This window comes from Lemur catta, chromosome 6 (assembly GCF_020740605.2).
Source record: "Lemur catta isolate mLemCat1 chromosome 6, mLemCat1.pri, whole genome shotgun sequence".
Classification (NCBI taxonomy): domain Eukaryota; kingdom Metazoa; phylum Chordata; class Mammalia; order Primates; family Lemuridae; genus Lemur; species Lemur catta.
Window position 1 is genome coordinate 17,422,245 of NC_059133.1, and position 14,270 is coordinate 17,436,514.

A 14,270-nucleotide genomic window follows, 5' to 3' on the forward strand; every position below is an offset into this window, starting at 1 on the left:
AGCAAGAGAGGAAGCAAGGGGACCCATTATTAAACCCCTAGGTAAGAAAGGAAGGTGACTACGGGCAGGTGGTGGTGGTGACATTCAAAATGTATTAATGAGAGCAATGGTGTGTTCTGGTTACACCCCTAACAACAATAGAAATTAGGGCAATTCACTGAACTTCCCCAAGGTTTTGTTTCCTAATCAGTAAAATGGGAATAACAGTATTGACTTCATCTGGTTGGTGGGAGGAGCAAATGAGATCAGGTACATTAAAGTCCCTTGTAAGCTGTAAAGTTTGAATCAAGAGGTATTACTTTTGATCTCAATATCTGATTCTCATGCTGTGTTTTTTCAAGCCCCCTGCACATCTGGATTTAGAAAGTGGAGGCTCCTAGAAAGTACCGGGCAGCTGTCTTTAAAATTCAAGGTTCAAAGGCAAGTGCTTCATGCATATGAAATGTGATCAGACACTGCCTTTTGGAATGCCTTCCCTCAGGATTTCTTAAACAAACAAACAAAACCGCAAAAACAAACAAACAGAAAACAACCCAGGCAGCTTGGAAATAAAGACCAACACTCACATTGCGGCTACAGCCTCCTGGCGTTAATCCTCTGCAAGGGCCCATCTTGGAACAGACAGTTCCGTCTCCTTCATAGCCTGCTTTGCAAATGCAGCTGCAAAGAGAAGTGCCCCAAATCAGCCCCCGAAATATAAGCACCACCCACCCAGCAGAGGGCCGGCCAGCAGGAGGTAAAGCAGTCCACGGCCAGGTGGCTCAATAGTTTGCTCGTGCGGAGGAAGCCAGTGTTCAAACGTGGTCAGGGGTACTTCTGGGGTCTGCAGTCAGATGCACCTGGCTGGGAACCCAGGCCCCACCCCTTAGCAGTTGTATGTGACCCTGCACAAGTCCCTTAACAACCGGGGGACTTTGTTTCTTCATCTGTAAAATGGGTAACACCTCCCGCATAAGGCTGTGGTGAAGACGAAATGAGTGGATGCGTGTGGAGCTTCTAGCAGAGCACCTACGCTCCGTAGGGCTCAACACCTGGCAGCATTTCTGCTCTTATTGGACCAGAACCCGCCTCTTTATAAGTCTTTCTGATCAATGCTAGTTATGAACAGTTCTACCCTTTCTTCAGTGGGACAACTCTTAAAATATTTGAAAATGACAGTCAGGTGAGACTTTTCTCTTCTCTGGTCCCTCAGATATATTTTTTTCCCTCAAACACAACATTCTCAGGAGCCTCATTCTGTGAGCTGACATAAATTCCCATGGTGATGTTTGACTACTAAATGTGAGCCATTCATTCATTGATTTGTTTAACCAATGCTTAGTGAGTGCCCTGTGATAGACTCGGGGGACATCGTGTGACCCCATCATGTCCCCATATCCTACTGCAATTCAGTCACGGGCTTCAGAAAAATTAACAAAAACATATTTCGTGTATCAAGTTTCTAGAGGAACTAAACACTTTATCTGGTGTCCAAATGAAGAAATAGGTTGCTCTGTTGCAATACTGTTTGACTTACCCAAGATAATGTAGAACATATGGGCCCATATCAGTAGCCCTCTGCAGGCGATTTAGGAAGTTGTAAGCGTAATTTTGATTACATGTGGTTTTTGCCTTATGCATTGGTGTATATCCTAACTCCTTAGGAAAATGTATTTCTATCATAAACTATGGAAAAGAAAAGACGGTCTGTGGCCTCATGTAGTCTGCAGTCTAGTGGGGGAGGCAGACCAAAATAAGTAAGCAAATAACCAGATATTCCCAGAGAGGAAAATGTCCTCTGGCATTCCCCTCCCCAAACCCACTGCAGGTGTTAGCATTAAGAAAACAAATGTTGATCTATTGCCTAAGGACCCAATTTCCTGCAACCTGCCTTTAACAAGGGAGCTACGGAGTAACAGCCTTAGGAAGTTAAGGAGTTTTCAAAGGTTGGAAAATCGGTGAACAAATCTTCATTTCTTTCACATGTGTGATGATAGCAATTATGGCTTCCACGAGGAACACCTGTGATGCGCTAACCCTGGTGCTGGGTGCTTTTCCATACAGTTCTTCCACTCTTTGTGATTGCCCTGCCAGGTAGATATCATCATCCTTATTGTTCTAATGAGGAAAGTGAGGCTCAGAGAGGTCAAGTAATTTGCCCAAGGTCACACAGCTGGTAAGTTTCAAAGCAGGGGGTGCTGCAACTTGGGGTTGCTTCCACGAAAGCCACACTGTCAGCTGGAGAGAACAGGCCTTAGTTTACAGAGCTGAGATATGGGTTGGCTCCATGTGCAGGTAACATGGTGGCTTCGAGTGGTTAAGGGCCTTCTCCTCACAGACTCACCTGGCTGTCCCATTGCTGTATTCGCAGGTGGCGTGGATGTGACAGAACTGAATGTCGGGCCCACAGGCTGAGGTCTGCTTGTCACAGAGTCTCCCAGCCGAGCCGTCTCTGCATGTGCCGGCCAGGCAGGCCCCGTCGCTGTCTATCCTGTTGTCGCAGGTTCCGTGGACACACGGACATTCTGGAAGAGAAGGAGGAGAGACGTCGGGGCTTGGGGAACAAGCTGAGCGGGGAGGCAGAGCATCCTGGGGGACAGTGACCACCTCCCCCCGCACTCCCGCTCCTGTCAGAGCCGAGCCTGCTCCAACCCGGGGTGGGGGGGACAATGGCAATATACATAACCTAAGCATCTGTACCCCCATAATATGCTGAAATAGAAAAAAAGAAAAACCTAAACAAAAGGTCAAAAAGGTTAAAAAAGAAGACAAGCTGAGCCTGGATATTGACGGCTTGGGCTGCTGTTTCTTAGGGTCTCAAACATTTCACAGAGTGCCTGGGATGGCCCTTGGTGACTTCCCCACCCAGGGGGAGAAGAACCTGGTCCCGGGCTACTTTACATGCGTGTGTGAAGGAGTGTCGGGGAGGGGTGGGTGAGGTGCTGTGAAAGGCCGAGGAACTCAATTCTCAACCACTTCCTTGTCGGACCGTTTGGCCTGGGAGCGTCTCACCTTTCACGAGCTATGCCGGCACACACAGAAGTGATTTCTCTTGCAGGCAGGGCCCCTGACGTGCAGCTCATCACCCTATCACGGCAGCCAGTGATAACTAATGGGCGACACGTGGGCAACTGACTCCGTTCAAGGCGCTGGGTCAGCCTTTCACGTGAGCCATCTCATTAACAGTCACTGGTCCCAGGAGGTAGGTGTTGATACTTTTATAATCCCCATTTTTCAGATGAGGAAACTGAGGCCCAGGGAGGTAAGGCACATTCCCAGTTTGGTGTGAGGTTCCCAGGGGTTCCCAGGGGTACAGATTTGAACCTGAGCTTCAAAGTCCATTTCTATTAGGGACTACATGTAAACACAGTAGATCATTATATTAACTGGCGTTTCCACTTCCCTGTTATCAGTTTAACCTTTAGCTGCTTAATTTGCTTTTGATTACAGGTATTTAAAAATTGCGGCATGAGCTGGCTCGTCAAACTCAGGCTCCTACACACATGGGAGTGAAAAGAAAGGCACAGAGATTCTCCAAGGAAGGTGGCAAGGCCTTGAGTCCTGAGATACGATAGTGAAGGAGTCTGGGGTCTGGCCCCAGGAGGGACTGATGGGAGAGGAATTAGAGAGCGTGGAGCCACCATCCAGGAAAGAGAAGACAGACACAAGTGAGGGGGGCTGGAAAATCACAGCTGAATTTAAAACAAAAAAGAATTTCCACGCAATTCTAAGTAAGTCAGGGCTTATTTTCCAAGAAGCAAGACCTGTGCATGAGATCGTGGGCAGCCACAGGCCCGGGATGAGAGGTGTGAGACCAGGGGACCCCCCACCCCCAGCCTCAGCATCCTGTCCTGCTAGCCTCAGACAAATGCCAATGTCATCAGGTCTTGGAATAAATCCCTATTTTTTTTTTTCCCTCAGAAATCTAATTTGGCAAAAAGAACGCTGGAATAGGATTCAGCAGCCCGGACCCTGCTGTGCTCCGGCTTCCTGTCCATCTTGAGAGGGAATCATGAGATCCAGTGAGGTAGAAGCCGGGAAGGGGTGTGTGTTTTGTGACGGTAACGAGAGTGGCTTTGTTTGGTGATTACGTGCTGGGTGCGAGCTCTGTGGGAAAAGCCCCAAATTACAGTCTAACTTAATCTTGCCAACGATCTAAAAAATAACTGCCAACATTATCTTCATTTGATAGATGGAGAAATTGAGAGACATTTTCCTCAGGTCATACAGTCAGTAGGCTGCAGAGTGGGGACTTAAATGCAGGTGGGTCTGACTCCACAGCAAGCTCTTATCTATTCCTTTGACTCTATCATTAAATTCTAATCTCAGAAATATACAGCCAAAATATACACACATATTTAAATATACACAGGGAGTCATTTTAAAGAACATAATGTACTTTCTAAGACTGCATAAGTGCATTTTTTTCATACCTATTGTGGAACTTTCTACATGTTCTATAAGCCTCTTGATATTTATGTCGCTGCACTTAGAATAACAGCAACAACAAGGATAAATAATAGCTAGCATATTTGTAGCACATGCTATGTGCTAGGCATTGGTCTAAGGCAAGCGCTTTTCATTAATAATTTGTACTAACCCTACAAGGCACGTACTATTATTATCACCCCCATTTTACAGATGAAGAAACTGAGGCCTAGAGAGGTGTAGTGACTTGCCCAAGGTCACCCGTCTTGCATATGGAGGAGCTGATGGAAGAGGTCTGCTTGAAGGGTAGGGAGCGAATCTGTTCTTGATACTGAACCCACTATCACTTCTGGTATGTGGAGAAACCTTGACAGAGTGGTTTTCGAAGTGTGGTTCCTGGACCAGCGGTGTTGGCGTTCCCAGAGAACTTGGTAGAAATGCAAATTCTTAGGCCCCACCCAGGCCTACTGAATCAGAAACTCTGCCAGGGGGACCCAGCCCTCTGGCACATGCTCTAGGCTGAGAATCAGAGCTTAAGAAATGCCCCGGGATGATGGCAACCCCCGAGCAAAGCGGTCCCAAGACACCTGGCCGGCTCCAGCAGCCTGCACCAGCGCAGGGGGACCTTGCTTAGGAGCGGAAGGAAGCTCTGGAAGCACCACTTACTGTTGTCACACTGAGGTCCATAGTTATTGGGATCGGAGCAGAACTGACACTGGGAGCCCTGGAAGCCATCCTTGCAAATGCACGTCCCATTGCCTCCGAGGCCGTCTGCACACTGGGAGCAAAGGCAGGCCCCGTGGGCTGTTAGGACACATGCCGGCGAGGAAACATTCATCTAGATTTTTCATTTCATGGCCTGACTTCTTTGAACTCAGGTTTAGTCTCACTTGAAATGACTCGTTGGGACTCCTTGTGGAAAGTGGAGTCGTGTTGGGGTCGGGTTGGACGCTAAAATAGTGACCAGCTTGGAGATCCTGAGCCAGGACTTAAACTTTAAGGGAAGTCACAGAAGGGGGTTAGCGATGGTGAACTGGGAGCCTCCAAGCAATGCTTACGGGGTGAGTGGTAAGACAGGGCCCTTCAGAGTGGTGACTGGCCTTTCTCTCTCTGCATTCTCACTTAGCTCTGTGACTCCACACTGCGGTGTTTTCTCTCTTCAGTGGTGAACATACCTTCCTCCCACCTCCCCAGCCCAGGCAAGGCCAGGTTTGTATTGCCCGACGTGCACCAGAGTTGGGGACCACTGCCTCCCACCCCATGGCCACAGTCGTTAGACTGGCCTCTCCCTGTCCTCCTTGTCTGCGTGGTGTCCCCACTCACGGCTGTACAGGTTTTCTTTCCCCTTGAAACAACCATATTTTAGATGTGGATTTATTAAATGCACAGATCTATAATTTCCCATATGAATCACAGCTACTTTTACTTTTGTTTGTTTAGCTTTGGCCTCCAAGTTAGATGAGTTAAGTTTTGACCACATCATTTCACTAGGTTTTGCAGATAGTTAAAAAGGCAATTACTGGGCAGCGCTTTTTAAAAAAAATTTTTTTAAGTATCATAAAATAAAATCTTAGTCTTGGAAGGAGTCTTAGAGACCAATGCAGGTCAGTCCTGGTATCTCCCACGAGGAGAGTGAGGTCCAGAGTTGCCAAGGTCCCGCCGTCAGCAGTAGGAAAGCAGAGACTAGAAGTGACATCACTGGACCCTCCCCCTTCCATCCTCCCATTCCCAAGACCAGGTGCCTTCTACTGCAGTCACCTTCTGTCCTTTTAGTAACTGATTGGTTTCTTTTATTTCCTGGGAATAGTGGTCAGCATTGTATCATTCTTTGGTTTAGCAGTTTTAGAAATTATTATTTGTCTTGACTTAAGAAAGGCCGGCCTTCCGCGTTCAGGAAAAAGTGTGCATCGTGGACTGTCCTTCTCACCTGCCCATTTCCCGAGCATGGATTCGAGAAGCCTCCGGGACACGGGCTGCAGTCGGGCCCGTAGAAGCCTTTGCAGCACTTTGGTATCTGAGAAACAAAATGCATGTTGCACTTTGAAACCCCAGGCAGAGCTCCAATTCCTCAAAGGGGATATACTTTAATTTCCATTATTATAATAAACCATATCAGCCCTTCCTTATGAGCGTGGCTTTCCTTTGGCAGATGATGGCACAGCCAGTACTCAGCCATCTGGTCACCACAAGTCTACTGAGCACCTCCCGTGGCTGCCAGCCTGGCCCTAACCCTGTGCAAACAAGACGGATGACGGCTCGAGCTCTCATGGGGCCAACGTTCTAAGCCAGGGAACAGAAAATAAGTAAACGAACAAACAAAAAAAATAAGAGAAGGTCATTTCAGAGGATGGTAAGTGCTGGGAAAACAAAGTACTACAATACAGTGGTGGCAGGTGGGGCCAGGGGTTGGTGGGTGGGCCTGGGGATGCCACTGTGGATTGAGTGGGGACAGAGGCAGTGACAGTGGAGGCTTGGAAGATGAGTCAGCCCCAGGGAAATCTGGGAGTGTGGCAAATGTGAATGCTCCAGGTAGGAATGAGGGTGAGAGGCAGTTCAGAGCCACGGGCAGAGCGTGGGCCACGCGGGGAAGTGCTGGGAGTGTGGGCTTTGCGTTAAGGGAGTAGGGAGCCATGGGAGGGTGTGACGCAGGGAGGGAGCTTGCCTGGCCACCACATAGAGAATCCACCCTTTAGTTCCCCTGCAGGAAGACATTGCCAAGGCCCCACGGGCCACCTGTGACCATGCAGACTGGGGCCCCAGAGCATGGCCCTGGAGTTGCCTTGCCCTGCTGGCCTGGCCCAGTCCCTTGGCCACACGCTCCTCACCTTCATGGTGGCATTACAGTACTGGGCACAGCCACTCTTTAGGCTCCTTGTCCTGCCTCTGTAGACACATCTGCGGGTGAAGAGTGCCTGGAAGAAAGCCAGGAAAGTGAGGCAGTCTGCAGTGCACAGTCCTCTGGGCATCACTCAGCTTCTACACGCACTCGCCACTCACGAGGAGAGGGTGCCGGACCGCACCGGCACACCCGGGTCCGGTCAGAGCTAGGGCAGTCTCTAGGCCTATTTCCTTGTCGGTGGGATACAGGGCCCGCACATTCCATGGCTCTGTACCTTTGTCCCCCATCTCATGCCATGGCAGACACCTCTAATTGACCAGGAATCATTCTCTGTTCATTCTGGATGTGGCCCAGCCTCTCCTTCCAATCTACAGCCACCCCTAATCTCCTCCTGTATAGAAATTTTGGAGCCAGTAAACAGTCTGTCTATACTTTGTGGAACAATCCATCAAATAAAATAGCAATAATCTGGGTTTTTCTTTTAGGAGTGGGGGCAGATTAAAATGCACCCGTCCATTCTCTAACCCCTGGTGCCCAGTCATAACTATCTAGAATGACCACTTCTGAGAACTTCCTGCGGGCCAGGCACAGTGCACATATGAGTGCATCACTCTTCAACTCCATCTGCGTGTTTTTCATGCCTTTTTTATAGATAAGGAAACCAAAACCGAGGCCCAGACAGGTTAAATCATTTTTCCCCCCTAAGAAACACTCCAAGTATAAGGTCCAGAGAATGAATCTTATAATCTACTGACTTTAGGATCGTAGGCAAGTCATGTGGTCTCTGTGGGCCTGAGCTGCCTCATCTGTGAAATGGGACAATACTGCTGATAACCAGTTTTCATAAGAATTTAGACCCTGGGTCAAATTTTGTGTTAGATAAATGTTTATGTCAAGCTTACCCCTTCATCTTAGGCTCTTGCTCAAGAAGAGAGAAATGAGATATTCCCAGGGTATAACATCCTAAAATCTTAGATATGTGAAGGAATTCTGAGGTCACCGAGGAGGGAACATTACAGTCCTCTTGTTGGGTCTCAGGATAATTAACCAGGTGTGGATCATGGGATCGGGGAGGAGTGAGTGCAGGGCTCTTTTGGCTCCTACCGAATCTAGGATGGTGTTGCAACACACAGAGTTCAACAAACCGGGGCTCTGCCACATGTCAGCTGCATGACCTTGTGCAAGGTATTTTGCTTCCTTGCCTTAGTTCCCCAGTCATGCATTGGTGATGATGACAATATACCCACCTCAAGGTATTGCTGCATAAAGCATAAAGCATTGAGGACAATGTCTGGCACCCAGCATTCACTGTGCTATTAGCCAACAGGATTTCCTCTTCTCCCTCTCGTATTCCCTGGCTGATAGCATCCTGAAGGACGCAGGGGCGATGGCTTCACTAAGCACAATAAATATATGAACACCTGTGCCTATTTAATTTTAATGTTTTGCTTTATTAAATACTTCACGATAGGATTACATTAAAGAGCTCATCACCTTCCGCAATCATCTATTCTAGTGTTTAATGAAAGTTCTCGTTGGGAAGTTCTTTCTTATGAAGAACTCACAGGCAGAAATTTCTATCATCATTTTTACTTTAGATCACTTTGCCTTTTGCAACCAATAGAGTACTTGGCATAGAAAGTATAGATTGTTGCCTATTCTTCCATTCTTATGATAGCTCCCATAATTTCCTAAAATAAAAAAATAATAAAATATAAATATAAACATAAAAAAATAATAAAAAAGATTGTTGTATGATGGTCTGTTTTCCTTTTTAAATGGAGCTTCTGGATCAAAACAAATCAACAAAAAACCATATCTTATTCATCCTGTGCCTCTGGAACCAAGCACTATGTCTAATACATGAGTAATCCTCAATAAACGTATGGAATTCAATCAAACTTGAAAGCTTTTGATAGTCCCAGTGTCATTTTCCTGATGTTTCTTCTATTTTGCTTCAGAATTATGCTTGGGAAGAGCAAATACAAACACTGGATTTTATCTAAGAGGGAAAAGTAGAGAGGAACTGAGTGGCTACTAGGAATTGTGCTTGGGTTTTTTTTTTTAACTATGCTAATCCTATTGTTGTTATTGTTATTATTAGTTACAGATGAAGAAAATCAGAGCAAAAAGGTTAAACAACTCACCTAGGGTCAGTGAACAAGGATGCAAACACAGGTCTGAGGGTTCTCTTTCTACCACCCCTCCATATAATAATGGGCTAAGAGCTAATCTTATTAGCAATTAATATCTTTTAAAGAAGAAAGGTAGAAAAGTTGAGAAACCACACCAGTGGGATTGCTTGGGTGATGTGTGGTTTCACGACGTTGTCACACTCACTGTGGGCTCCGAGTTAGCAGGACATTTGCTCCAGTGCACCAGGGAACAGCTCACGCAGGTGCCCTGGAAGGACAGGCAGTAGGTGAGTACATGTGTCCCTGTCCCTGGCTTGATACGCCCCTCCTTGTGAAGGGAGCTCCACTAGAGCCACACTCCAGGTATCTCTCTCTCACCTCCCAGGGAAAGGAGCAAAGTAAATCCTGGGAGTTGGGGGGAAGTTGGGACAAGGGGCTGAGACTGCTCAGAGCAGCCCCTTCCTCTCCCTCTGCAGAGCCAGCCTGTCCTCAGGCCGCAGGCTGCTGATCAACTCTCTGCAGGCAGGGAGGCACCTGTTCCAGAGGGGACACTGCAGTTGTCCATCTGTACCAAGGCTTAAGTCCTTGTTCTCCAATTTGCTTAGCAGTAACATTAGCTGAACATTGAATCTCCGCCTTTCACTCTCCCGGATTCTCCTGCATTGGTTCTGAAGTCAGGAGGGCAGGAATGGGATGTACGCTTGCAAAGCTCTCCAGATCCATTCTTTGACTGTCTCTACCTGGCTCTGTGCCCCAGCAGGTAGACTGCAAAGGATGGTCTCTGGACTCTCTTGCCAGCCCCCAGCTGGTTTTGGTCAACTTGAGTCACCAGCAGGATTTCAGTGGGTAAGAGAAGAGCAAAATCAAGGATTTCTTTCCTGCTCCCTCTCTGCTTTGGCACTGTCCCTACAGCTCCCGTGAGATGTCACCTCTTCCACTCTTCTTGCTTTCACTGGGTTTGGGTAACTCTATGCTCTTCCCTGGTTTCTCTGGTCCTTAGTGGCAGTGGTCTCCTGCCATCGCTTCTCCCTGGATGCTCTGGCAGACCGTGTTTGCTTCCTTAGCCCTGCTTAGCCCACACACTCTACGGTAGCTGCTTCATTAAGGTCCCTTCTTTTGGACCATCTTGGATAAATTCTGTTTCCTGCAGCAACCCTAACTAATACAGAGTATTATTATTAAACATACAAGCCCAAAGGCAGCTATGGGTTCAGCCCAGTGAAAATTGAGACTTCAGAAGGCACCAGCTGCTCATACTCTTTGCTAGTCTTAAATATTTTCCAGAAAATGTATTTGGACTTTTAATGGACCCAATCAAGGCCGTCCTGAACCATGCAGAACAGATAGATTTGACTGTAAATTTAGAGACAATAGTAAAGAAAGAGTTCATTCCAAGGCAGCTATTGGGAAGTTGTTTTTCCAAAGAACTTTTCTTTATAACCAAAATTCTTTGGGTGGCAACTCAAACATATATCTTGAATCTGTCCTTCAGGGATGTGGAGAATAAGCTTTTGAACAGTCTGAAACAGAACAACCCTGCAACAAGGCAGGCGGTTAGGGCTGCCCTTGTCCCTCTGCAGACTCCCTTCTCTGAACTTGGACAGCAGCTGCTTGGGCCAGGGGAGTTCTAAAGAACACATTTCATTATTGACTCTTAGTCCCTTCCTTTTTTCTGAAAAGGTCCGGTTTCCTAATATTTTCTTCTTTGGGCTAGAAAATGAGACTCTGGCCCATTCTGATCCTCACCCTGGTCTAAGCCAGGAGATGCACCTGCTGGTGCTTGTTTCCAGAGAATGAACCAAACGTAAATCAATGCCGAGGACTGGCTATAAAAGTGACCATGTTTCTGTCCCTCTTAAAAGGGATGCTCAGACTGGAATCAAATCCCCAGATAGTATCTGACTGGCACAGAGGACTGGTACCATCCTCAATAGCCTAAAACATATCAGAGTCATTACATCAATTAAGACATCTAGAATCAAAAGCATAAGTCACAGTCTTGTGCCAGGTGCTTAGCTAGCTATTTCCATCCTTCATGACAAAAAGAGGGATACATAAAATAAAATAATTCATAAAATGAGGCCATCTTTCCCTGTCCAATGTCCATGTTCCAAGGATATTTTGAGAAAAATCACTGATGTATTCTTAAAGTGTGCTGAAAAGAAAAACCCAGACCTGTTATTGCTACAATTTGGCGTTATAGTTTTCCTGGGCACTGAAAGATTGCACGTATAGCAGTACTGGAATTTGGGGTGCTTTGATTAAAACTGGCTGAGCCAAAATGTCTCTGTGGAAATAGAAAGGCCGTTAGAGGTACAGAAGTTCATAGGGAAACAGAAAGTCTGGTTTTTGAAAAGAACCACAGAAAGATGGTTGATTGGCTGGGCCAGAGCATCTACTTGGGAAGGGATTCTATTTTAAGTCCCTCTTATAGAGAAAAAGGCTATGGGCCAGGAGCAGGGTGGTCCCAGGTGACGGGGCAGGGGATGGAAGTGTTAGGAGACTGATCCTAAATCCTAGAGGGAAGAAAACCCTGATCTGATTGTGGAGCTCTGGTGTAGTGGGTTAAACAGTGTCTCTCCAAAAATGCATGTCCCCCGGAACCTCAGAATGTGATCGTATTTGGAAATGGGGTCTTTGCAGATGTAATTAGCTAAGCTAACATGGGGTCCTACTGAGTTAGGCTGGGCCCTAAATCCAATGACTGATGTCCTTATGGAAAGAAGAGAGGATGCATAGAGACACACTCAGGGACGGAAGGCCGTGTGAAGGTGGGGTCCTGCAGCCGCCGCCAAGGTCTGCCGAGGACTGTCAGGAGCCTCCAGAACCAGGAAGAGGAGGAAGGATTCCTCCCTGGAGCCCTCGGAGGGAGCGTGGCTCCAGAGCTGTGAAGAATAAATTACTCTTGTGCTGAGCCACTCAGTTTGGGATAATTTGTCATGGCAGCCCTAGGAAGCTAGTATTCTTGGGCAACATCTTTCACTGCAGCAATTCCCTGAGGAACTTTGGTTCATGGTTTATGAGACAGAGCTTCTGTGGTAAAACTCTGTCAGCTTTCTCTGAATTGCGAGGGGTGGGACACTGCTCTGAGGGACTGTTGGGGACCCTTACTTATTTTCCTAGTTTTCTTACCAGTTTCATTTCTCTCTTTGTTTCATCACACCGATGGGGCAGAATTGGCACAATGGACGGGGGCATGAGAACTCCAGCCAGTGTGTAGATTCGGCCATTTTTGGCAGCAACATCAATTTCTTCCATGGCCACGCCATTTGCCAGAAGCTGTCCCTGGAAAGAAGCAACGACATCTTTTGTTCTGTCCTGCAGGAGCAGCAGCAATCCTCAGGCAGATCGGAATGGTGGCAATTCACTAAAAAGTCCTCAGTGTCTCTGAACTTTTCATTGGAGGGAAAGTTGCTATCAGAAGGGTTTGGCTGACAGAGAAACAATGAATCCGTTAAATGAATTCTTGACTAACACCAGCAAGGATGTCCTTGCAGAGATGGTCTTTGCAGGCATGGGGCTGAGGAGAAGGTATAATTATTCCAGCTCTGCAATGTATTTGCTGTGAGACCTTGGGCAAATTGTTTTGTCTCTCTGTAGTGAAGTGGGGATTGATTCATTCAAAGACATTTATTGACCTTGAATTATGCTCTGCCTTAGGTGCTGGGGATACATCAGTGAAAAGACAGACAAGTTCCTGCTTGTGTTCCAGTGGAGGAAGAGCAAACGGACTCATTAGCAAAGGTTTCTGATCTCCACTTTCCCCCCAGACCTGCTCCCCGTGTGGTATTAATGGCAACTTCATCCTTCTGGTTGCTCAAATCCAAACCCCAGGAGTCCTCCTAGCTTTATCTGTCTTCACCCCAACCCAGTCCATCAGCAAATTCTGCTGGGCCTACCTTCAAAATACATTGAGAATTCAGCCACTTCCCCCCACATCCCTGCTACCAGCCTGGGCCGTGTCACCATCATTCTTCTTCAGATTATTGCAATCACATCAAATCTCCTAACCAGTTTTTCAAAACATGCGTCTGATTATGTCATTCCTCTGCTCAAAATCCTCCAGTTGCTTCTCATCTCATTTGACGAAGAGCCTGCAACTTTACCCTGATTTTCTAGGTCACTGTGACCTGCCTCCACATCCCCTCCTCTCTCTTGCTGCCCGGACTCCTCTCTCTCTCCTGTTTGCACCCTCTGTTCCAGTCACACTGGCCTTGCTCTTCCTCACAAAAGCTCAGGCATGCTCCTTGCTCTGTGCCTTTGCACTCGCTGTTTCCTCTCTCTGGAATATCCTTTCCATGGATATTCACACTGCTCCTTCTCCCAGTTCCTTTCAGTCTTTGCTCTGATGTTTTCTTCTCCATGAGGACTTCTCGGGCACTTCATTTAAGATGTCAGCCCCTCCCCATTCTCCATTACCCTTCTCTGCTTTGCTCTTTTTCTTCTTAGCACTCACTACTCTCTAATATATGACGTGTTTTACTCATTTAACTTGTCTATTCCCCTACTTACTAAAATGGAAATTCCACTCAACCAGGGAGTTTTGTCTATTTGTTCATTGGTCTGTCTTCAGGACCTAGAATGGTGCCTGGCACACAGCAGGCACTCAATAGATACCTGTTGAAAGGAATGAGATCACCATCATCACCATCAACAGTGATTCAATGGGAGACATCATCTCTGTGCTGCCAGACTTTTGCCAATATTACAACCCCAGGGAGATAGCCGAATATCACTGCCTTCTTTGAGTTTTTAAAATAAGTCACATTCCCTCCTACCTCAGGGTCTTTGCACATGCTCTCCTTCCTGCCTGGAACTCTCTTCTGTTCACCTCTGCCCAAGTTCAGTCCACTCATCCTGCAAACTGTGGCCGAGTTCTCACCTCTTCA

The 14,270-nt window shown here is 47.0% G+C and overlaps 1 protein-coding gene across 1 annotated transcript in view; it reads right to left on the minus strand.

Annotated features, from left to right (window-relative positions):
* STAB2 (stabilin 2) overlaps positions 1 to 14,270 on the minus strand; it is a 136,404-nt gene that overhangs the window by 77,567 nt on the left and 44,567 nt on the right. The window contains exons 18-24 of the mRNA XM_045553091.1: positions 12,514 to 12,666; positions 9,587 to 9,649; positions 7,233 to 7,319; positions 6,335 to 6,421; positions 5,074 to 5,185; positions 2,324 to 2,504; positions 567 to 660 (exon numbers count right to left, since the gene is read on the minus strand). Coding sequence (XP_045409047.1) covers positions 567 to 660; positions 2,324 to 2,504; positions 5,074 to 5,185; positions 6,335 to 6,421; positions 7,233 to 7,319; positions 9,587 to 9,649; positions 12,514 to 12,666 — 777 coding nt within the window. The remainder of the gene's footprint in view (positions 1 to 566; positions 661 to 2,323; positions 2,505 to 5,073; positions 5,186 to 6,334; positions 6,422 to 7,232; positions 7,320 to 9,586; positions 9,650 to 12,513; positions 12,667 to 14,270) is intronic.